The 24,724-nt window shown below is 50.8% G+C and overlaps 1 protein-coding gene across 3 annotated transcripts in view; it reads left to right on the top strand.

Moving 5' to 3' along the window:
- The window catches only part of Wls (Wnt ligand secretion mediator), a 93,351-nt gene that overhangs the window by 48,945 nt on the left and 19,682 nt on the right, over positions 1-24,724 (top strand). For all 3 annotated transcript variants that reach the window (XM_010605109.2, XM_010605108.2, XM_010605110.2), the window contains exons 3-4: positions 19,567-19,691; positions 23,563-23,724. In XM_010605109.2, coding sequence (XP_010603411.1) covers positions 19,567-19,691; positions 23,563-23,724 — 287 coding nt within the window. The remainder of the gene's footprint in view (positions 1-19,566; positions 19,692-23,562; positions 23,725-24,724) is intronic.

Raw genomic sequence — 24,724 nt, 5'->3', positions numbered from 1 at the left:
TGCCACCTGCCTCGCAAGCACAAGGTCGCAAGTTCGATCCCTGGTACCCAAAAATAATAATAATAATAATAAGTGTACTGAATATTTTGGAAGTCTTCAGACTCACATGAAATATATTGGAAACTCAGTATTCACAATTATTGGCTTCAGAAATACAAACAAAATTATAAAACTCGTATCTTGAGCACTTCTCCCAAACAGGAAACTAAGAAATAGTCATACATATGTTATTTTGTGAGTGCGTCTGTGTGTGTCTGTGTGGCATTGGGAATTGAACCTAGGGACTTCCCACTGAGCTAGCTAGCTAGCTAGCTTGCTTGCTTGCTTGCTTGCTTTTTTGTACTGGGGGAGTGAACTCAGGACCTTGCCCTTGTGGGACAGGCATGGTGTCATTGAGCTAAATCACTGGCCCCTGAATTAGGGATAGAAGGACTCACTAATTTGCCAAAATTTCAGTTTGAACTGAACTTGCAGTCCTCCTGCCTCAGCCTCCCACAGCACTGTGATCACAGGTGTGTACCACCAGGCTTGACCGTATATTTTAAGTACTTCATAGATGAATCAGCTGTCAGCAGACGTTAACCCTCAACAACAAAAATGCCCAAAGTGCAAAAAGTCTTTAATCAGAGCATTTCTGAATGTAAATCAGGTACGAACATCTTGGCTCTCTTTCCCTCTCCCATCCGCCTTCTGGCTGCAGGACATGCGCTATGCTCACTGTGGCCTGAGCAGGTCCCTCAGTGGCTCATGTGTGGTCACCAGTGTGGTCGCTCTGGGAGGTAGAGCAGAGATGGGCTCGGTGGGAGTGGGGAGGTCCCTGGGGGTTCCCCTGGAAGAGATCCCACAGTTCTCCCGGGACCCTGGTTAGTTCCTGCAAGCACCAGTTGTTATTAACAAGCCAAGCCCGGTACCTGATTCACTCCACTGCTTGTCCCTCCTCTTCGTGCACCCACTTCCCTTTCAGCCCCTCTCCTGCCATGACATAGCCTAGGTGCCCTCTTGAGAGGCCAAGCAGACTGTACCACCTCATCTTAGACTTCTATCCTCCAAAATGTGAGCTAAATCAACCCTTTTTCTTTATAAGCCACCCAGCCCTGAGCATTTTGTTACAGTAACAGAAAACCTTAATCTAGAAAAATATTGTTCTAAAGTTGCTTATCTTAAAATTCACTCTTCATTCTCTTATAACATGAGGCACTGCATTTACTAGGAACACACTGAAAAATTAGCAAGGTAGGACAAGTGTTAGCTCTCAGATGCGTAAAATAACTGAAGCCATATAAAAAAACCAGAAAACCGGATTTAAAAAAAATACTTTTCCTGAGCAGTAGCAGTGGTTGGAGGCCACTGACTTTTTGGATTTATGGAAATATTTCTTCCTATAAATTCAGCCCCTGCAGGTCTCATTATGAACACTGAGGAAGGCTTTGATGATGTAAGAGTGGCATTAAGTCCTTGTTCCTCGATGGAGATACCTGCACATGTAGTGATACCTTAAGGACAGAGCTTATCAGACACAACCGGTCTACATTGGCCTCTGGTTCTGCTTCAGCAGAATATTTTTATATTTTATCATTGTATCAGATGCCTTCTGGCAGCAATAAATGAGACCTCAGAAAAGTGGTTGGACATGTGATAAACAAAACCTTATTGTGTGTGGCTTCCTGTTTATCGGAGATTCAGCTGTGACAGTCTTACTTCAAATGTAAAGGAAAGTCAGGACAAATCCTATTAGAAAAAAAATCAGCAACAAAAACCAAATTGAACAAAATAAAACAAAAACCTTGTCCAGGCAGTGTATAGAATGAGTTTCAGACCTGAAACAATGAAAGGAAATGTCATAATTCAGCTATGAAATTAAAGCGGATTTCTAATAGGCTGGTCAGCCTGAAAGGGGGCTGATGAAATGTAGTAATCTGAGAACTACTTATTTTGGGCCAGGGATTTAGCTCAGGGGCACTGTGCCTGCCTTGCAAGTGCAAGGTACTGAGTTCAATCCCTGGTACAAAAAAAAAACTACTTATTTTAAATGACTTCTGGTCATTTAGGGCTACATATTTATTCCTTTTAAATATTTTAATTCAAAGGAGACCCAAGTTTTATGTAGTATTTGAGATCTTCAAAAATCCTCAGGAAACTAAAAAGTCATCCACACTATTAAAGCTGGTCATTGTTTCATCAGCTTCAAAATGTAATCAGGTCAGTGCCTTTGGGAGGAAAATGATGTCCTGATGGGGAATTCTATGCTAATCAAAATGGTTAGAAAATGTGTATATTATATTTAATCTTTTTTTTTTGTTGGTACTGGGGATCGAACTCGGGACCTTGCATTTGCAAGGCAGGCAGTGGCACCACTGAGGTAATTCCCCAGCCCTATAATTACTGAGAAAGAAGGTACCCGTGCCCATTATGCAAAGGAAAGTAATTCACATCTAAAAAAAATTTTTAAGAGTAAGAAAAATTCGAAAGAAAAATGGCTTCTGCCTAAGAGAGGGGGACTGGAAAATGGGTTGCCCACCCACACAGCACCTCAAAGGTGTTTTATGGAACAAAGCCAAGAGGTGAGGCAGGCTCAAAGTGGGACAAAACTATAGTCAACAAGTAAGAGTGCAAGTACAGCCTCTTAGGTAACATTGATCCAATGAGAAATCACAAGGTGGACACAACTATGAACAACCAATAAGATTACAGCAACTGCAGTCACTTAGGTAATATTGGTTATATGGGATCCAATAGGAAAACAAGGCACTTAGCAAGCGTACAAAGAATGAGCAAGGATTTTCGAAGGTGAGGGGTAGGTTGGGGATCTTGGAAGATCTTGGTCCCCCACGCAGGTGATTGATACCTATATAGAATATCAGTCACTGGGCTTCACTACGGGGGTGTGGCAGTTTCTCTCCTTCTACAATGCTGGCTTTCAGTAAATGTGTCTCGATTGTCCTCCACCTTGGCTCCTCCTGCACTGACCCTGGCTAACTGCCTACAAGACATCTAATTAACCTACCTATGTACTAAATTCCCCCTCTGAAGAAGTACCCCTCACTGCTGTGAGGGGGCAAAGGGCGAAGACAGCTCTGGCTTCTCCGGGCTGAAGAGGGTCATAGTCATGGTCAGCAGTCAGAGTTACTCCACAGAGGGTCTGTCTGAAGGCCCTCAGTCAGTGCCAGGCACTGTCATCTTGGGTAGGCAGAGAGCTTTGAGTCTCCGACCAGTAATCTCGGTGGAAGACCTCCAAAATGATATAGGGGGAAGAGACGCAACCCCCAAACCTGCTAGGTCTCTGACACTTGAGTTTGTGCTCTCTAAAATCCAAGAATGAATTCTAGGAACAACGGAGGTTAGAGTAGGAAAAATTGATTGATTGCCCCTTAAAAATGTTTTTCAAAAGAGCCCCTACTTCTCACTTTTGAAACACAAGGTTTTTGTTACCCATCTTTGAGATAAGGTCTCAGCATGTAGCCCAGGCTGGCCTAGACTCCATCCTCCAGCCTCAGCCTCCCAAGTGCTGGGATGACAGGTGTGTATTAATGAGGAGAAGCAGAAACATGACAGTGATATTGTAACATTTGCCCTCTGAAATCCTTGGCGCCTCCTTAGTTACATGAATGTCTTTTTATGCTAATGAGCCCATGGAGGGGTGGGAGTGGGGGACCCAGCCCTGCCCCTCAGTGTGACCTGCGCTTCCTCCTGGAGACTGAAGTGGGGTCAGCCTTGTGGGGCTGAGCCCCAGCCCCCTGGAATCTGAGGCAGCCTCCAGGTGACAGTGGTAAAACCTGTGGAGTCGCTGGGAGAAAGCCTCCACATGGAGGGCTTGGCTTGAGTAGCAAAGCTAGGATTTTCAGGGCTCTAAAAGCCTCTTTGGCTGAAGACAGACTGGTAAGCAATGTGGGGTGGGTGAAAGTTGCACATGTGCTTTTTAAAAAAAATTTGTGTGTGTGGTAGGGCCTTTCACTGAGTTATATCCCAGCTGTCTTTTTACCTTTTTTTTGAGACAGTGTCTCACTAAGTCTCACTGAGTTACCCAGGCTATGCTCGAACTTGTGATCCTCCTGCCTCAGCCTCCCAGAGTGCTGGGATTTCAAGCCTACACCAGTACACACAGCTATGTGCTCTCTCTTAGACAAACAAGGCAGCAAGCTTTGCTTCCAGCCAAGGGATGTAGACTACAACCCAGTTTAACTTGTGCTTTTCACTACTGTGAATGTCTAAACAAAACGGTGGAATTATTCCCATAAGTGGTGAGCGATTTTTCCTTCCCCAAACTGAAAGCAGTGAGAAGTTCAAATGATGTTATCACCCGGTCAGTTCTCCAGTGAGAGCGCTGAGTGTCCTGTGATTGTGAATCTGTGACATGGTTGGGTGAACACCAAGAGAAGAAGAGAAAAGAAACAAACAAACTCGCCTCATCCAAAATGGTGACAGGTGAATTTGTAGCAGGAGAAAGTCAGGGACTTCTGTGGACTGAGTTTTGGGGCATCGGCAGGAGCTCTGGTCTTTCATCCCATGTTATCAGCTTCTGGGGAAGGGGCCACGGAGACGTCTTCCGGGCAGAGGTTTCCTGCACCATCAAAGCCGTTGGCGCTCGCCTGATATTCACACAGCTGAATTTCCATGCTCCCAGCGCCTCGCCCTCTAGAACTTCACCTCCAGTGCCCCCTGAACAGGCTTTCTTCCGTGAGCAACCCTGTCACCATCTATACACAAACATTCCCGATTGAATAGCTTGTATTATCCAAATACTGGCATTGCCAATGGTCTCTTAAATTACACTTTAAATGTCTTTACCACCATGAGAACCAATGTAAGAAGAAATAAAAACTTCTAATTTTCCCCCGCCTCCACACCCCCCCCAAAAAAGATAAGCTGTAAATGCTCTAAAATACACCAAAAAAAGATCGCAAAGACGTAGTGGAGCAGAGTTCGAGGTCAGGAAGAGGTGGGAAGGCTGTTGCTATTGGAGGGGCCCTCAGCGGCTGGAACGCACCCCTCCAGCCAGGTGCCCGCCTGGATTCACCCAGACAGTGAAGACTGGGGACAAGGGGTTGGTTCACTGTCTTTCACAGGTCGTCCGCAGGCACCTTTGTACAGCACCTGCTTTGGATGTAACCGCTGTGGACATGTTTAGGCTGGCAGGTGCTGGAGCCTTTGGCTTTTTTTTTTTCCCCCTTTTTTGGGTGTGATTATTTTCTAAACATAGTCCTTGGCCAGCATCACTGTAAAGCTCCCTCCCTGTTTGTCTGCTGGCATCTCTCTGAAGCTCTGTCTGGCTCCATTTTTTTTTTTTTTTGTATTATGCATTTACAGATGAAGAAATTGAACCCAGAAGCCGGATGTGGTAGTGTACTTGGGGAAGCTGAGACAGGAGGATCACTGTGAGTTCAAGGATAGCTGCACAGGCTACACAGTCAGTTGATGGTTATCCAGAACTACACAGTGAGACTCTATCTCAAAAAAGAAGAACCACAAAAGAAAAGAAATTCAACTCAGAGCCAGAAACTCTTCCAAGATGTTCTATTACAGGTTGAACATCCCTTCGAAATTTGAAACCCTAAAGTACTCCAAAATCCAAAACTTTCTGAGTGTCAACACAGTGCTACAAACAGAAAATCACACTCCTGGCCTCATTTACTGACCCCATTCAAGATGCAGAGCACGAGAGCTCTTGTGTAAAATCACTCTCAGGCTGTGTGGAAGGGGCACATTAGACACCAATGAACCACAGGCTTAGATTTGGATCCCATTGCCAAGAAGCCTGTACGTATATGCAGCTGTTCCAAAATCTGGGAAAAAAATAATCAACATTCAACACACCTTGGGGTCCTGCCCACTTGGGTGAGGAGCAGTCAACCTGTAGTGTTTACAGCCTGGTCTGTCTCCCGTGTCGTCAGTCGGCTGGCCGGTCAGCTCTACACTGGGAAGTAGATGATAATTCAGTTGGCTCTGGTCTTGACAGAGCACCAATATATGGTGCTGAGTGATTTGTAGAAATAATTACTGCACATCACACACCTCTTAGCAGGCAGAGCCACCAGCAGGAGAGCCGTCTAATAATTCAGCCAGTCTGGGGGTGGTGAGGGCGGGGTGAGCACCTGGGCATCTGTCAAGTGCTGGTCCTGTTTTGTTTTGGTTTTTGCCTGCATTTTGGAGTAAGAAAGTTTGTGGCTCTTGTCAGGTTTACAAATGAATTCGTGACCCAGTTAAAGGACTGGTATCATTCACTCAGCCGGGCCCACCCTGACCCAGCGGGGCTGAGCTCCAGCTGGTACCGTGGCAGTGCAGACGCAGACAGAGATAGTACCGGCAGCAGGTCCACTACGGTCCACACAGCACACGCTGTGCTCTAACATCGTGCACAGAAGCTCCGTGGCCTTTCCAAAAGGCTGTGTTTTCGGCATGTGAATCTCTGTCTATCTTAGCTCGGGGAGCGGAGCGCGGTCCAGGATCTAGACTTGTTTACAAGTATTGCAGCTGCTCGTCACCCGCCTGTCTCATTTCCTACTCTTGAGCGTAGAACATAAATGAGGAGACTCTCTCTGTCCGTACAAGCCTGTCCTGGTGCCGGGACACCCTTGGATGACTAGAGCCAAGCAGCCGACAGAAGCAGATTGCGGAGTGTACGGGAGTGTTTGTGTTTCTGCCTCTTCCGTGGACCCCTGACAGCATTTAAAGGCCGGCTGCTGGCCACGTAGTTAACGGGAGCTTCTTAGGTGGGAAAACCACACCTTTATCTTCTGCTGCTGAGGAAAAAAACGAAGTAAGATTACTTTTCAAAGCCAAGAGAATTTGCAGAAATCCTTTGTGGAGAGGCAGGGTTCGCTTTGCAGAAGTGGTAGGGCCTCCCCATGTGGGCAAACCTTCCCCAGTGTGGGCCTGCGGCCGAGCACAGGTGCTCAGATGGGTCCAGGTCCACTTTCGCTATGGTAAGTTAGCAGTGCCGATGCTCCCAGGAGAGGCGGCAGTAACCCTTTAAAGAAAGAAGAATCTCTCGGTATTTTCGTTGTTTGTTTTTGTTTTGTTTTGCTTTGAGACAGGGTTTGAGACAGGTTCAGACTACCCTGGAACTCACTGTGTAGCCCAGGCTGGTCTCAAACTCGCAGTGATCCTCCTACCTCAGCCTCCTGAGAGCTGGGATTACAGGTGTGCGCCACCACTCCCCTCTTTTTTTTTTTTCTTTTTTTGATACCGGAAACCTCACAGAGGCAGGCGGCAGAACCACTGAGCTAAATCCGCGGCCCAAATCTCTGGTGTTTTAATTTTTCTGGTCTAGGTTGTCCCTCCAAATCATTGTCCAACAAACCTATCTTCCTTGCTTTACTCCTTGTGCCTATGATGATTTGAAAGGACAGCCCTGGCCGGAGCTGCCCTCAGTAACAGTGCAGTTTGGGCTGAGTGCAAATGCTCAAGCTTGCAATCTTCTCCTTAAATTCTGTTATTAGTCCATGTCTGCAGTATGTAACGGTTACTTTTGCCGTACATGTGCACAACTCATGTAATTCTTCTTATGTCCCCTTCCCCTGCCCCGTCTCCCACTTCCCTTTATTTTTTGGTCCCCTTCTGATTTGCAGAACATCAGATTTAGAAGCCTAAAAAGATAGCGTCAGGTGGAAAACGTTCTGATGGTCGGCGTTGTCCTGCAGGCAGTGAGTGCTGGCCGTACCCACGGTGGCTGGCGGAGGACAGGAGCCGACCACAGTGAGAGCTTGCATTGTGTGGTGCTTTCCTTACAAAACCCTTCTGCACCAAAGTTGTGGGAGGTCGATTTTGCTGACAGCCACGGTGTGGGCCTCGCATCCTCTCTCGTGTGCTCTCAGGGTGCCACCGAGTGGTGTCCACGCCCACAGCTGAGCTGCTCAGGATAGGCCCTGACCCAGGGGAATCAACTTCATCCTTCCCCGTGTGCTACTGAGGGTCAGTAACCCCAGTGTCAGCTACACTGGCACCAAAACTAGACAGTCCTGTGGGCCGCCGTCATTCACCGGGGAAAGTCGGCCTGCAGAGCAGGGAGGTAGGCCACAGGGCGTGGGGAGGATGGGCTGAGGGGTGTGACCGCTCCAGGCCACTGGAGACCATTTCCCTCCCAGCAGCTCTCTGGACTGGCCACTGGGCCCCCAAGCTTCCAGAGCTTTCTGCCCTTGGTTTTGCTGTATCCAGTGATTTCTGCTCAAGCTAGCGTGGGCAAAATCCTGGTACTTGATCTCTGATTAAGACTTGGCTTTTATTTCTTCTGGTCATCTTAATAACTTTCAGGCAGGAGGAGGAAAGAACTGACCCCGAGCCTCCCAGCTGGGAAACTAAGGGGTTCTAAGTGAGGTTAGGACTCCAGAACCTGGGTCTCAGCCTGGTTTATCGCTAGCGTGATGGTGGCTTCTTAGCCCTGGACGGGAAATGACACTCAGTGACCCCTGAGGTCCCGTCTGTTCTAACTCTGTGATGCCGGGGACTGGCCTACACGTCTTTTGCTTTATAAACATCTCATGAGTGTCTCTTTGGTTTTGTACATACCTAACTTTGGACATCCTAAACTATGGAGTTTGGAGGACACTGCCCCTCGGGGAGAGACACTTTGTTGGCTGAGCTTGGCGTGACTTTTCTTGCTGTTTGTTTTGTTTTGGGTGACATGTTATCTTGTGTTCATTTCTAGTCCTTGTGTAGACAGACACAGCGGGGGTACTGGAAGTGTATTTTTAGTCTGACTTTAAAAAATGTATCATAGACACCAACAGAGGAAGCAGGTTTTAGGTGAGTCAGAGTATAAATAATCTTAGTTTCCATGATGGATTGGTAGATCTTAATTTAACGGCCCAGCCTGCCTCTGGAGGGCCCTGCCCAAGTTCCTTCTTCATGCAGTACTTACTGGGCAGAAATGTGCAAGTATTTTGCTTGGGATTTGGGAAAGAGAGACAAGTCCTTCTCCCTCGGAATATAATTCCATCCTAACCCTTTTGCTAACCTAACCTCTCTGTCCTGCAAGATCAGATTCTTTGGATGCAGGGGCGGGGTACTGTTCAGCTTCATGTCCCCATGCTTAACCCTGTCCCAGCCACAGGAAACACTCCAGGCTTTCTCAAGATATAATTAGTTAGGAGCCCACAGTCCAAATATTTAAATTACACCAATGTTTTTGAGCCCATACTGTTCTATAAATACAGAAGGGGAAATTATCAACTCTCTGAAAAGGTCCTTTTTCAGTTGAGCCTTGGAAAGGTGGAGTTTTTCAGGGAGTGCTGTAATCTGCAATGCTGTGTGAGAGGAAGATGCAGTCTAGGGAAAGCCCTCTGTCGTTCTGAGAAGCGAAATAACGTAGCGGGGCAACTCCAGCACCGACTGAGCACTTTCAAAGCAGAATGTTTAAGCTGAATCCCTGACCTGACCCTCAACGAATTACATGACCTTTGACAAGCCAGGTTTTTAAACTCTCTTGTACTTCCTTTTCCTTGTCTATAAAACAGAGATAATAGTAGTGCTGCCTCTTTGTGGTTATTATAAAAGTTAATGTAGAATAGTGCATGGGAAGCCTTTACCTAGTAAGTGCTTTGGGGCACATAGTAAATGCTCAGTGCAAGAGAACATTTATCTCTGGGCTTGAGTTGGACGGAGGACGGAGGACGTGAGGTCTGGAGAGGAAGCTTGGAAACACAGGCTGGGTACAATGCGCAGATCACAGCCACACCTGGATGCAAGCCACGGGCCTTCATTACTTCTGCGCATTGGTTATTCCTTTCCCGTCCAAGACTTTCACCTTGGGAGAAAAACGTGCATAGCCTCATTCAAACACTTCGTCTTCTCCAGCTGGAGCCCTAAAGCTGATCCACAGAATTCAGGGTTCTTTCTAATCCCACGGCAGGAGCCCAAAGTGTGGATGCCCGAAGGGTTCCAATCGCTTGTTGACCGCCTGTTGAGCAGTTGCAGAACACCCTGAAATGTAAGACAGGAAATCCTCGACGCCCTTGGGGAAATGTGCCCTACTTGACTATGAGCAGATGAAGGGATAAATTAAGATTTTGGGAAACAGAATAATTCAAGTGGAAGGAGAGGTGTATGGGAGGTGACACCTAGGAGAAGAGTGTTAAGGGTGGAGCAGGGTGACATCTTCTGAAGATAAAAATGCAAGCAAAGGGATTCGGTTTAAGGAAAGCCTTCTTCCCCTCCCTCCCCTCCCTCCCTGCCTCACTGCTTTCTCCCTCCCTGCCTTCCGTCTTCCGCCCTTCCTAGGACGGAACCGAGCCCTTCCCATGCTGTATACCCAGCCCTGCTTCACATCTTCCCTTCATACTCGGCACTGGACAGTCAAGGTTAAATCTGTGCTGAGCTCTTCGAGGCCGATACCAGGGCAGGAGCTTGAAAGCTCCGCGGACTGCGACGGTGGGAGTCGAGCGACTTTTCCGGGGTCTCCTGATTTGCAGGTTAAAAGTCAAGTCTGAGACGCATGTTTTTCCACCATGAAATACTACAAAATAACACATTTTCTGCGAGGGACAGAGCTCAGGTGTTAGGCTCCAGAAAAATGTGCAGAGTGGACGCAGAGAGGCCCTGGTAATCCCGCTGCGAAACTGGGAATTTGATGCTTAAGAAGAGGAGCTGAAGTCCCGTTTCTGGCGTGGAAGTGGGTGTGGAAGTGGGTGTGGAATTCAGGACCGGAGCTGCTGCTTCCAGTGACCACGTCTTCTTCCACCCTCGGTGGCACCAACGGAGACCACGTGTGGATGCTTTAATGGGCAAAGCCACAGGGCCCCCTTTCCCTCTGCTCCTCTCCCTCTCCCCGCCTCTCTCATTTTTACTTTGCAGCCACAGGCTCGGCAGTGGAATGCAGGGCCTGCCAGTAATTGTGGGTTGGAGTCACAGAGGAAAAAGATAGGCGGAAAGCCAGGCTGGTTTTTCCACAATTAAAAGTTGCCTCCGGGGCTCCTCTTGGCAGGGGTCCCAGGGGTCAGGAGTCAGCAGCTGCCTCCTTCTACCGGGCCGGCGCCCTCCTCACTCCCCGACTGTCTGGTGCTGCGGCCTTTCGGAATGCGTCAGCTGTTAAACTCAGGCTCACGCTTTGTTTTGCTTTTTGTTTTAATGTATTTCTGTTCGTGCAGGATTGCAGTACATAATGATCGCATCCCGGTGAGGAGTTGGCGAAGCTATTTTTATTCTGCTCCCTCCCCTCCTCTCTTCCCCTCCGTCCTCTCCTGGTCCCTCCTCATCTGCAAAAGCTCTGTTTCTGTTTCCTGTGACCCATCTTTCACACTGCCCTTTAGTTATTGTCCTAGCCGTCTAGGTGCCCCAAGGGCAGGGATGGTTGCAGAGTTTTGCTTTGGCTCTTGGGGGTGGTTTAGATTTCTGTGCTCCTGAAAGTATGGGATGAGGAGGAGCCTGGTGATCACGTGACTTCCAGCTGCGTGCGAGGACCCGAGCGTGACTCCCCTGACTGTGCAGCAGTCCTGGGACGGCCTGTTTCCTCAGTCCTGTTGGGTAAAAATGTACACTCATAGTAGACTCAAAATCGGAAACTTAGAAGCCATTGTTTGGTTTCTTTTAAAAAGTCTATGTTGCCATAATTAAAAAAGAAGAAGAAGAAAAAACCCTCACATTTCTGAGATTCATTTGGTGTCAGGAAATGGTGCTGGCTGTGCTTGGTGAGAGGCGCCAAGGAAGGAGAGAGGAAACTAGGCTGGGCGCAGCGGATTCGGCCTGCAGGACACCGCCTCGCCTTTCTCCTCCATCAGCACCTAGAGCTGGTGCTGATTCCTCAGAGAGGAGCGGAGCAGCTGCCTCGCCCTCAGCAAGAGGCTGGGGACAGATAACCGGAGGGAGCGAGGTCAGTAGGCCCAGGAACTCAGAAGCAACTGGAACAGAAGTGACAAGAAGCTGGCAGCTGGTCTGAGGACAAAGCCACAGACAGCGTTCAGGCCCAGAGCCAGAGAGAAGGATGGCTGCTGATATCAATAGTAGGGTGATGGCGGGGAAGCTGAGGCAGGAGAATCTCAAATTTGAGCCCAGCCTGGACAACTTAGCGAGACCCTGCCTCAAAATAAAAAAGAGGGCCGGGGATGGAACACAGTGCGAAGACCCTGGGTTCAGCCCCCACCCTGTCCCTTCTCTTGCTCCTCCCAGAGTTCTCCCCACTCTTGATGACCTCAGGAGTCCAGCCGCCTCAGGACAGCAGGACACTGTGCCAGGGCCACGAGAGCTGGATACCAGGGACCGCCATGCCGAAGGGTCACAGACCCTCGCTGCAGGCAGAGCCCCAGCTGCTGCGTGCTCTGATTCTCCACATAAAACCACAAGAGCTGCGGACAGCCCTGGGCTGGCTCCAGACCAGCACAGCTGCCGGAGCAGCTCAGCCACCGGGAATGTAGCTTCAGGAAGGGACATCTGGACCAGCTTCCCACCCACACCCTTCCCTAGCTCTTTTGAAGCCCCAATTTAATCCCCGCCCAGCAATGCCCACTGTGGAGGAAACGGAAATCATTTCCAGGGACGGGGGCCTATCGTACTGGTTCGCGCACCTTGTGGTCCACGCTGATTTCCTGGCTCACGTCTTCCACGCCCCGGATGAGGCAGAGTGGAGTTTCAATAAGGTAAGGGCGGAAAAGAACAGCTTACGTTATCTTATCCAGAAAAATAAGGTGACTCTCTGAGCCTTGGGTGTCTAGGTGATATACAGGGGGTGATCAAAATATGTGGTGAATGTTTAAATTTTTAAAATGTATTAAGTAAAAGACATGTTGCCACGAATCACCCTCAGAATCCTTCCCTCGCTTTGAGCACACTCAGTCTATCACCCTGGCCACTTCCTGCAGCAGCTCCGGAGTGCTTTTTCCTGAGTGTCTTTACAAAGTGTGGTTAAGAAAAAAAAAAAAAAAATGTTGCCTAGAAAAGGCAGCTCGTAAAAATATGATGTCGCGTCCTCATCCTCCTTATTCATAGGATCTGTTGCTGTGTGGCTTCCAGCTCCTCCCCAAAGTCAAAATGACCGGGAAAGGGAGATGTTTTGAATGGGCGCAGGACTTGGAGGCAGCCGGGACAGCGCAATTAAAGACCCTCAGGAGAGAGGACTCCGGAGCTGCTGCAGGAAGTGGCCAGGGCAGTGGGACGCGTGTGCTCGGGAGGGGGGGGGGTTTGAGGATTCATGCCACTGTGTCTTTTAGTTCAGTCATCCAGAGTACTTTGTGACTACACTGCATACGAGACCAAGAGGAGGGACGCTCCTGTTCCTTCTGCCCTGAAGGCCTCTGAGAAGATCTATGAAAAATACCTAGCTGGTCCCGCCTGGCTTTGGGAGGACTAATAAAGCACCGCCCGGTGACCCCCTTCCTCACCCACCTTGGAAGAGAAGGCCGCGAGGTTGGCTCTCCACGCTGGCTCCTGGGCACTGTTTGTTTTGGGAGTCGCGAAGTTACAGCAGCCTCTGTCCTCCCCCGCTGACTGCAGGAGAATGCCACTGTCGCTCAGCACACTGCCAGCGTCTATTTTTAGATGCAGTGTGAACGAAGCCCTCTTTAATTGCATTCAGAAAGAGAGGGGCAGGAGATTTCACAACCAACACCTCAGCTATTCTGAGTGCACTGCATGCCGAGGTCCTGGGCGGATGGCAGAGACACCCACCACGTTTTCCTCCTGTGCTGCCTCGCTGTTTCCTCTGCACATTTGTGTCGCTCAGAGTCACGTAGGACAGTGCTGGGGCGGTGTCTGCTGCCTGGTGTTTAACACCTGCCAGCCTGCGACGCTTCTGATCTCCCCAGCTTTGTTAGGGAAAGACAGGCTTGTCACTGAGTTCCAGTTTCTTGGAAAACAGATTCCTTAGCAGACACCCTTGTGGTGATATCCTCTGACATGCAGTCCTACTAAGCACGCTGGGAACGGGGTAATGCACTAGGCCCCATGTTCTCCACAAGGTTCTCCGATCACCAGCCCCACCCCCCCCATCCCGGTACCTCCTGCTAAGCATCGTTCAGTGGGAGCTCGGTCCGTCTGTCACCACACCCTGCCTGCTCTGCAGCCTTCTTACTCCATCCAGTCCCCTCATGTCCCCGCCATATCGAATCTGTTGGTTCCTCTGAGGAGATCATTACTTTATGCTCACCTAACCTTTTAGATGTACCTCCATCTCCTACTCTGCTGCCTGGAGAACTCGTCCTGCATCACAGGTGGATGCCATGGCGGTTGGATGACTCCCCCAGCTGTGTTCTTTGGTCCCCACCCCACCCCACCATCGTGGTCTCGCCAACCACAAGTCCTGTGTTCCGCATAGGATCGGGCCTATTTGTGACATGCCTGTGTTTCCCACTATACCTGGGACCACTTGAGGGCAGCGACTACCTCCTGTGTCCTCTGATTGCCTCTGCTGCGCCGGGAAGCCAGGAGGTGGGGAGTGAGTTAAGTTGCCTGCTCTGTGTAGCAATGGAGGTTTCGGGGGACATGGATTCCACAGTGGTGGCCGTGCTGGTCATTAAAGGTTCTGGGATACTGTGGTTTCCTTTCTGGCCCTAGCAGGGTGGATCGGAGTGGGTCTCCAGAGGCATGGTCCAGGGCTGCCTGTGTCCTCTCTGGAGTCTCTTGCCAGAAGTCCCACGGGTCCCTTAGTCCTGGGTGCTGAGGACACAGCACAGCCCCACTGGCCCATGTGTTTCTTCACAGTAAACCTGAGGCCAGCTTGATGAATGTGCAGCTTTTGAGGCTCTGGAACTGCATCTGTGTCCTTCTTTAACCCCCAGCCCCCTTGAGATGGAAAATAGAACTCGTCCTGGGGATATGACGCCGAGGGGAGGCGGGGAGACGACTTCCCTCCGATTCCTCTCCAACGCAGACCTGAGGAACAGGCACACCGTTCCTTGGCAGGACAGCTGGGATCCCATGGGCCTAAATGAGGCACATCCTCCTCCTGGGTGTCGTGTGTGTGTGTGGACAGGAAAGCAGGAAAGAAAAGGAAAGTGTGTGTAAGTTACTTTTCTCATTGCTGAGACTGAATACCCAACACTCAAAGTTACAGGAGGAAAGGTTTATTTCAGCTGACAGTTTGTAGAAGTTTCAGTCCATAGTCGGCTGGCTCCAAGGCAGGGTGGCGTGGGAGAGAAGCACCAAAGAGGAGAAACAGTCATGGCAGGCCGAAGACAGCAAAAGCAACAAGCAGCAAGGGACAGCAGCAGCGCTCTTTCTGTCCCTCGTATTCCATCCAGGCCACTTGGCCCAGGTAGCACTCACACCCCGGGTGGACACTTCAATCCTAGGATCGCGCTAGGAATCAATCCCAGCATCACACACTGTAGGCCCAGCTAACTCCCAAAAGCTCCAGGTAGAACTGCACGAGGCTCGGGAGGGACATCTAGATACAAGCCATGGTGGTATGGATGTCACCAAATTTGAGCAAAACACTTGATCACTGAAGAGGTGACAGAATGACGGGAAATTTGGACTAGTAAGATACGTGAAGCAAGAAAGACAGCATTCACCAATTTGGTCGCTGTTTAACGAGTATCTCCTATGGACAGATATGCATGACGTAGCTGGGGGCCCTTCCAACTCCGGTCCGGGGGAGCATGGCACTCGAGAGGACGCGGTACGGGGCTGGGCCAACAGGAGGAGCGGCGTCACACTGTGCTTTGTTGGCAAGGGAAGGCAGGAGTGGAGCCGGTGGGCGTCTAGAAGGCCCCCTGGGACCTTCCCAGAATGTTAAGCAGGAGGCAGGCCATGGCCTGTTATGCTGTGGAGATTCCACTTTAGACCCAGGACATTGTAAAGGTGTAGAAAGCTTTCCAGGAGTGTGACCACCATGTGACTGTTTGACAGGAACAGAGGAGCATTTTGGTCACCGAGCCGAGCAAGATGGCGGCCTGAGCAATGGGAAGGTCAGTAAAGAGACCAGGCCCAAGTCAGAGAGGGGGACCCACGTGGATGGTTGGGCTCCGTGAAGTCCGTGGAGAGACAGAAGTGGGACATGAATGTGTGGGTTCAAATCTCAGGTAGGAAATCGGGACTGGACAGGGAGACAGAACCCCGGCAGCAGATGCAGCCCCCCGGGGTGGATGTGCTGCCTTTCACCTGGCACAGGCAGCGGACATGGTTTGTGCAGATTCTGAGGCTCTTCGGATTCATTTGTTTACCTCAGTGACGCTTGGTTCCTCTTCCAGCTGCATGGCCTCTCCAGTAGCAGCCTTGGCCACAGCGGGAGGAGGGATGTTTCCGGGCAGGAAGACAGCACTGAGGGAAGGCCACACATGGGCAGCATTTTGACGTCAGCCAGGACACAGTGGGAGCATCGGAGTACAGCAAGGGAAAGTTCTTCTGGCTCACGGAAAACATTTCCGCAATGCAAACGCTTGACCTAATGGAGAAAGGAGAGAGAGAGCGAAGGAGGGAGAGGTAGTGGGAACTAAACTGTCAGGCTGGCTTGCAGAATAACTGTACTCATTCATTTGTGTAAATGCTCCCACCCAGGCCTGTAGGACATCTGAAGAAACCAGCCAGGACCAAATTTATAATTAGCAGAGTCCTTTTTTTGTTCGGAATCAGGACCAGTTTTGCTATTTCCTTAATTGAAAGCAACTAGAAAAATGCAAGCCAGGTCAGGAAGTTTCTGATGGGGAAAGAATGGTGCATAAACAACCACAGACTCCTTGTCTGCCGGAGGCTGGGCGGAGGCTGGCCAGGCGGCCTCTGCTGAGTTTACCCGAACAGACTTGTGTCCAGCAACTCCCAGGAAATGTGAGGTCGCACATGTGCGTTTTGAAACCTCTGTAATTTTTTTCTCCGGGACAAAGACCAAGAAAATCAAGGATCCTCTAGGAACCTAAAAGCTTTTGACAGCCATGAAATAACTCTTTCTCCTCTCTGTACTGTAACTCCCATCCCTTTTATTTCCACTTAATTAGTAATATAATCTGACCATCCTGGGGCTGGATGGAAGGGAACTTGTACTTTTCAGGACCAGTTATATGTCAGGAGGCCAACACCTATGGAAAATAGGTTCCGCTACTTCTGTCTTGAAGAGGTGGAAATCGAGACTTATTTGAGGCTACTCAGCTGGGAAGATAAAGACAAAATTCAGGACGAGCTCTGTTTGCCCCCACATTTGTGCTCTTATACCATCCTGTCCCACAGAAAAAAGAGGTCAAATCTAAGCCAAGCTGAGAGTCCCCTTTTCCTCTCTTCCAGGGGACCCAGTGGTCAACTGATCCCGAACCTTGTGTTCCAGGTCTGGGTTTGGGACTCTTGGCGGAAAGCCCCCATACGCTGCAAGCTGGCAGTTACTTTGACTGAAAGCCAGTGCCTTGGTCACTTTCTCATCCCTGAGACACAATACCCAACACTCACAAGTTAAGGAGGAGAGGTTTATTTCAGCCCAAAATAAACTTGTAGGAGGAGTTTCAGTCCATAGTTGGCTAGCTCCAAGGGAGGGCAGCATGGCAGAGGGGCCTGGTGAGAGGGAGCTGCTCACCGCATGGTGTACAGGAAGCAGAGAGGAGAGGGTAGGTCTCAAGTGTCCCCATCTTGCTCAGCTCGGGCTCTTCTGATGTGGGAGGGCCAGCAAGGTCAGGACCCTTGAACAAGCAGAAGATCAGCGCTGTCCCTACAGAAGCCCAGTGTGTTCCACAGAGCCACTGCCTGCGTGGGCCGTAAAGCCTGCTGCTTTTGGGCTTTGTTCTCTTAATACAGTGCTCCTCCCAGTGCCCTGTCAATGTCACTGAAATCCCAGCTCCTGCTGGAAGTGAAGAGGATTCCTCTCAGTCCTGACATCTGACCCGCAGGTGGGCACTCTGGCCACTTCTTCCTATTGGCCACGGCGGCTGCTGAACAGGGAGAGGACAAACAGCCTGCGCCCCAGCCAAGGGGATGTCGAGCTCTAGCACCGCTCCTGCCCAGTTGGGGTCACACACAGACTCTTGGGCTCCCCAGGGCTGAGGCTGTGTGGCCATGTGGCCTAGAGTTCAGGCTCTGTGGGACTCTGTGGACATGCTAAGGTACACGAGGACCAAGGGCCCAGCCATGTGCAGGCCTAGAGTGGCGTGGGGCTCATTTTTCCAGAACATTCCCTCGTGGGGGTTTAGACTGTGCTGTCAGGAAACCCTACTATTATCTATTTTTCATCTACTTTTTAAAAATTGTTGAAATGAGCCAACTTCAAGTCACAGTAGACCAGTGCATAGAAAAGCGTTAATCTTCCTGACCGTGATCATTCTTGTCTGTTGCCCTGGTGACTTTCGTGCATTCGAGTCCAGTAAATGTTTATCAAGCATCCACTTCACCTGGGGATCGAGCAGTGCTGCCACGAGCCTGAGCCCTCGTAGGCAGTGTGCACTTACTCGAGGCTGAAGAGTGTGAGCCTAGTAGTGACGGGTGGCGGCTACTCTCCAGGCACTATAGAAATGAGATTTGCACTATTTTTTTTCTTTCTTTGATTAAGACCTCTCCTTGAACTTGCCCAACATAGTATAAAATAGATTAGATGACATTTTTATTAATCTAATCTTCTTGATGGGAGTTTATGGCCTTTGTTGATATGGAAGGAAGTGTGAACATTATTTGGATAATTATATGTCCTTTACTGTATTTTTTCTGTGCATAAATTCATAATTCTGGAAAAGCCCTTTGATTTGCATTAACTGTGTCTACAATATAAAGCAGGGGTTTTGAGTTATGGAGCAGTAGCACATCCTGTATTTCAGGGTCTCTTGGGTATGGTTTCAAGAAGGAAGCTTTTAGGCCAGCATGCGTCCAGAGGGGTCAGCACCAAAGAGACACATACCGCGTCTGAAGGGTATGCATTTTCTGGTGCTATGACAAAGAAAGAGGTTTCCTTAGCTCCCAGTCTTGGAAGACCAGGCAGCCCCGTCCATTCAGCCTCTGGTGACAGCCTCTGGCCGCATCACAACATGGCCGATGCCGTCATGGGGAGAGGGGTAGAAGGATCACATGGGGAGGGAGGAAGTGAGAGGCTGGGGACAGCCTGTGCTCTCTTCCTATAACAACCTATTCCCGAAGGAACTGACTCACTCTTGGGAAGCTTCACCCACTTCAGCAAGACCAGCATCTTTCCACTCATTAAAGCTTCCACCACCTCAACATGCACTGGGAACCAAGCTCCCTGCGTGGGAACTTGTGGGAGACTCACTCACACCACATGCAAACCACAGAGGGTGGGAGCAGCTTGGTCATGTTCATCAGAGAGGAGAAAAAAACACAAGCAGATGAGTTGTGTCTGCTGCCTCTGGTACTCGGCATGGAAGAAGGGTCTCGCCTTCTCTGTGGCTCCAATTGGCAGACCAAGGACCAGACGCGCCGGTTCCAGGAGGATTGGTTCTGGCCTGATGCAGAACCTGGCCACTCGAGCTGCCTCAGGGGGAGTGAGGCCCTCGTCTCTGGAGGAGTTTAAGTGGATCGCTTTGCTCTGATAGATCAGCTAAGGGAAGGAAGCCAGTGTCCAGCACACTTTCATCCCATGACTTTTATGTGTTCAGGCTTGGAGTTAGAGGAAGAACTCATGTATCGCTTTTGTCTTGCTGGTTTCCACGGTGGAGCCTTTGAGAAGTTTTGGACCGTTTTTCTCCAAAGCCCTTTCCGAGTTGTGCATTCTTTCTCTTGCAGGAGAAAATGCAGAGGTGTCCATGGACGTTTCCCTGGCTTACCGCGACGACATGGTCGCTGAGTGGACGGAGATGGCCCATGAGAGGGTGCTGCGGAAACTCCAGTGCACCTTCAACTCCCCCAAGGTAGGGCACCTCCCCGCTGACCTCCCTGGTCCCCGGCGGGTGGACAGATCTGCTCACACTCCGCAGAGGTCCTTGTCATCCTTTGTCGTAACAGAGGGAAGGACAGTGTAGAGGTCTCGTGTCCCTGCACGCGGGGAGAGAACGGAAGGAACTGGAGGGACGTCTGTCTGAGACACACTGTTGTTTCTCTGAGACGATTCCATAAAGCAACTCTCAGGTCTCCCGTTCCAGCTGACCGTGCTGGAAGAGGGTGGCGGCTTGTTTCAGGTTCACTGTCAGCTCTTGCATCTGCTTCGTGGTATCGTAGGGATCGGCACAGCTGCTCGCCGAAGCGTCCACACCATCCCGGAGGTCACTGCGGACAGGGGACGGGGCAGCCAGTGCGGAACTCCGGTTCCACTGGAGACTCGTGTGGCCTGTGACCCGTCCTTAGGGTTATCCCGTGTCCAGCTCCTCCGAGAAGCTGGTTTAGCCGGCCCCTGAGGAAGGTCACGATCCTGCTTGGACAGAGGGAAGCATTTTCTTGTGGGCGGAGTTCTTAGGTTCCTCCTAAGGGACTGACACACGGACAGCACAGGACAGTGGAATGCTGCCCTTTCCTCGGGCCCCAGCCTCTCACGTCTGCACGTCTCTGTGCAGGTGAGGGGAGTGACGGGACCCACCCGGGTCCATGCTGAGCACCACAGCCAGGTGCTTGCTGGGGTGCAGAAACAACCCCATTTTCTTTGTGTGCAGCGCACAACAGGCCAAACCACACTGAAGCGGGTCCCCTGATGATGTTCTTCCTCACTTGCTGTCTTGAGATCCTGAAGCTGCTCCTGAAGGATCTGGACAGCCCTGTGGTCTCTGCCCCACACAGACACCCACTGCTGTCCTCTGCCAGCCTCCACCTTTCCTAGACTTGCTTTTGCTGTCCTTGTAAAGTTAGGATCCTTGGGAAATGTTTAGGAATGGCAGGCTGAGCCTCTGAGTCCCTGCCGGCCTTACCCTTCCTTCCCAGCAGGGGTAGGATGAGGCAGGGCAGTCTCGTGGTCCTAACCCAAGTTAAACTGGAAGACTGCTTGGCCATGTCACACCCCAACCATGTGCCATACACAGCCAGGCAAGCTGGCATGGTCCACCTGAGCCTCAGTGTCTCTTCTGCTAAATGGGGTACTCACACCTGCCTTGGGGGGCTCGTTAAGGGCCAGATGAACTCATGAAACACCGGGTGGCCTCACGACTCACATGTTGCCTGGATGCTGTCCTCAGCCTTGCACTGAGCACAAAGGCTGCTCAAACAGTGGCCACAGGAGTGGTTTTGGAACTGTCCTCGGGGCGTGCTATGGTCAAGACGACGGGCAGGGGCTGGGGATCTAGCTTAGTGTTGCCAGCGCCTGTGTGGGGAAAGAGAAACTAGGGGTGGCAGTGGGGGCTTGTTGAGGGAAGTGGATTAAACCATTTCCCACTGTCCTTAGCAGTGGATTTGCGTCTTTCCCAAGTGGGATGTAACCAAGAGAAGCTCTGGGGCGTGGAATCTCACCCTCTGAAAGGGAGGGCTTGGTTCTCACCCTGAGCACAGGGAGGCCAGGGTGGAGGGGCAGGGACACCTGGTTCTTAATGACAGTTGCGTAATTATCTTTAGGACGTGTTGATCCCTTTCAAGAGAGATATTAAACCTTGAAAGGCGCGAAGGAAATGAATCATCAAGTCTATGCATTTTGATTGTAGTGAAATTTACTCTTGAGTCTGAAGATTAAATGAGAAATTGCTTTAAAGCTTTTTTAGCACCTGGTGGATTGTGAAGTTAAAAAAAAACTCAAGTTGCCACCTGCTGTAATTTGTCCTAATTAGCCTGTCTCTCGTGCGGAGCTCCGGGAGGGGCAGTGGAAAGGAAGAAAGGGAGGAGGGAAGGGTGTTTTCTTTAGCGCCCTAAATACAGGCGCGGCCAGAGGAAACGCCTCGAGCCACAGACTTGTCGCCCGCAGGCAGCAGCCATCCTCAAGGCCAGGCGTCTCCCGCATCCTTCTGGTGTGCTTGTCCCCTGGTGGTAGTGTGGCCCTCTGTGAGGACACCATGGCAAGGGGGAGTGGCCCGGCGATCCTCTGACGGACCTCCTGCTCTACCTGGAGGAGAGAGGGCCAACCCAGGAACTCAGCAGGGACCAGGCAGGCCCGGAGTCAGAGCCTCTGTCTCTGTGCCAGCGCCATGCTGCCCTTGTCCCATCCCAGCTGGAGGCATCTGTGTGGCACAGCTGGACTCAGGAGGCCCAGGCCACTGCCCCGGTTCTGCTGCTGCTTTGGGGACCCAGGGCACCACGCACATGAACTGGTATTAGGTCAAGGGTGCCCATCCCCTCCCCCCATGAAGCCTCACTTTCTACAAATAGAGACGCTGACTATAAACACAGGAAGACTGTCCTGTGCTGTTAGCCACAGAGGGGCCTCAGTCTTTTCAGTGCCAGGATGCTGGATGAGAGCCTGTGCTGTATTTTTAAGACTCCCTGCGGAGCCTAATTCTAGCCCTGATTTGCAAGTGCGAAAGAGAAAGGAGGCTGTGTGGCTCCTGTCTGTAACACCACCACTCAGGGAGGCTGAGACAGGAGGATCACAAGTTTGAGCTTGGCCTGGGCAACTAACTTAGTAAGACCCTGTCTCAAAATAAAAAAGGACTGGGGTTGTAACTCAGTGAAAAGGCCTTACGGAGAGACAGACAGACAGCTATATAGAAAGAATGATTCAAGCTGGAGATTTACTTCAGTGGTGCTGGTGCCTGTGTCGCAACTGCAAGGCCCCAAGTTCAATCCCCGCCCACAGAATGATTCAAGCTGCACCCAGGATTTGAAAAAGAGGCAGAGTCGGGGATTCAGCTCAGTGGCTCTGCCACCTGCCTTGCAAGCACAAGGTCCCAAGTTCGATCCCCGGTACCAAGAAAAAGAGGCAGAAACAGAATTCTTTCCACGGAGCCTTTGTCTTACCTCTCATCTCCGGCCCTACTGGACTGGTGCTTATGACAGACTGGAGGCTTGGCTGTCCTGCCCGCTGGGTGCCGCTGCCCCTCGGCCAAGCCAGGTGTCCGCCTGCCCCCACCAAGCACCCTCTGCCCAGGCTGTGTGTTCTCTGTCCCTGTCACGTGCCTGCCCCCCGGGGCCAGCAAGGGCTGCAGACCAGAGTTGGCCAGAGCAAGTCGGGCCTGTGCTATACAACTCCTGCCACTGTACTGGGCGGTGCTCAGGCCCCTGCCCGCACAGTGCTGCCCAGGAGCTTTCCAGAGAGGTGACCCGACTTCTCCAGTTACAGGTTCAGCCCCCTTCCACCTTCTCGCTGCTCCCTTCCTCCTGTCTTCCCCAGATCCCAGGACTCTCTGGGCTGCTGCTTTTCTGTAGGAGCCATGCAAAGAAGATGCTTTCAACTTCTTTAGCTTCACCATGAAAATAATCAGCCACCATCTGCCACCCCTGGTGGTGCACACCTGTAATCCCAGTACTCTGGAAGGTTGAGGCAGGAGGATCCAGCAAAGTTCAAGCCTTGCCTGGACAGTTTAGTGATTTTGTAAAAGATCCTCCCTCAAAAGTAAAAATGAAAATGGGCTAGGGACGTGGCTCAGTGCAGATGCCCAGGCTTAACTTCCCAGCACTACCACCACCGCCAATAAAATGCTAGTAATGATGATCCCTGGTCATCCTCGGGGAGTGCACTGCATGCCAGTGGGTGCTTCCTGAGCACGTGCAGAGCCAGCTGTCCTCAGCCTCTGTGGTCCTGCTGCCACAGTGTGGATAAGAAGCCCCCAGGGGCCCAGGGTGGTCTGATGCGAGGCCGTACCAGGGATCCAAGGGCCGAGGGCAGCGCTAGGAGACGGACGAGATCTCTGAGACCCTGTGCTGTGCCCCCAGACGCCAGAACATGAGGGCCGCTACTACGAGTGCGACGTGCTCCCCTTCATGGAGATTGGCTCCGTAGCACATAAGTATTACCTGCTGAACATCCGGCTGCCTGTGAACGACAAGAAGAAAATCAACGTCGGGATTGGGGAGATCAAGGACATTCGGCTGGTGGTAAGTGAGCGTCGCTGACCCCACAGGCTGTGACAGCAGGACGTGGCGCCGGCAGGTGCACAGGGGTCCCCCACGCCGGGCATCTGTGTACCCCCTATCTCTGCCGCGACCTGGGCCAGTGCCACTGCCCCACCGGCCGAGATCAGAGTGGATTAATTTGCGCAAGAGATGACAGAGACGGAAAACAGTGCCGTCATTTCAAGTGGGCTGAAGATCATCATCATGACATAAGGTCTCGATGATAGGAGTTCGACCCGGCTCAAGACAAAAGCCAACGCTTTCAACATGTCCCGCCCCACAAGCACAGGTGTGCAAGGGAACACAGGGGCGTTTGAGGTTCTTTCCATCATATTTGTTTAATTAAGGGAAAACACGGAGTAGAACATTTTTTAAATCCCCACAGCAGTCACACAAGAAATAGGCATGTGTTGTAGGAAACTGGGAAGTACGGTAAAGCCCAGAAGGGGAAAATAACCTCCCCATAATGTCCAGCCCCCTACCATCTAGAGAAATAACTTGTTGAGTTTTTGGTCAATTTCCTCCCTTATGAAAAGGTCATATAAGGAGATCATCCTGAACTGACCTTTATTCCTTGCGTTTTCTTCAAGTAAGGGCGTGTTGTGAACACTGTAACTGTACTTTCCAGCACCACCTAGCCTAGCTCTAGCTGCCCAGATGGACCTGAAGGCGTTTGCCAGTCTCAACATATTGGACATCTGGGATATCTACGTTACAGTGAAAACTTTAAAACAATTGTTTGATCATGTTCTTAATGGTCCCCGTAGCCTGAAGGGGCCCAAGTCCCTGCTCTTTCACATGTACTTCTGCAGTGCTAGAGGAGAGGTCAGAGGGTATCTGAGCGTGGCCCACGCCAGGCTTAGCAACACTTTTGGTCTTGAAAGTTGGGCCCCCAGCTTTGCACTCATCAGCCCCGCGTGCCTTACACAGTAAATAATAATAATCATGCAAAGATATGTTCTCCCCCAAATGCTGGTTGTGC

Source organism: Fukomys damarensis, unplaced genomic scaffold (assembly GCF_012274545.1).
Source record: "Fukomys damarensis isolate Sample0158 unplaced genomic scaffold, DMR_v1.0_HiC HiC_scaffold_33, whole genome shotgun sequence".
In the NCBI taxonomy this organism is placed as follows: Eukaryota; Metazoa; Chordata; class Mammalia; order Rodentia; family Bathyergidae; genus Fukomys; species Fukomys damarensis.
The sequence above is the reverse complement of the archived record's forward strand: the minus strand, read 5'-3'. Positions and strand labels throughout refer to the sequence as shown.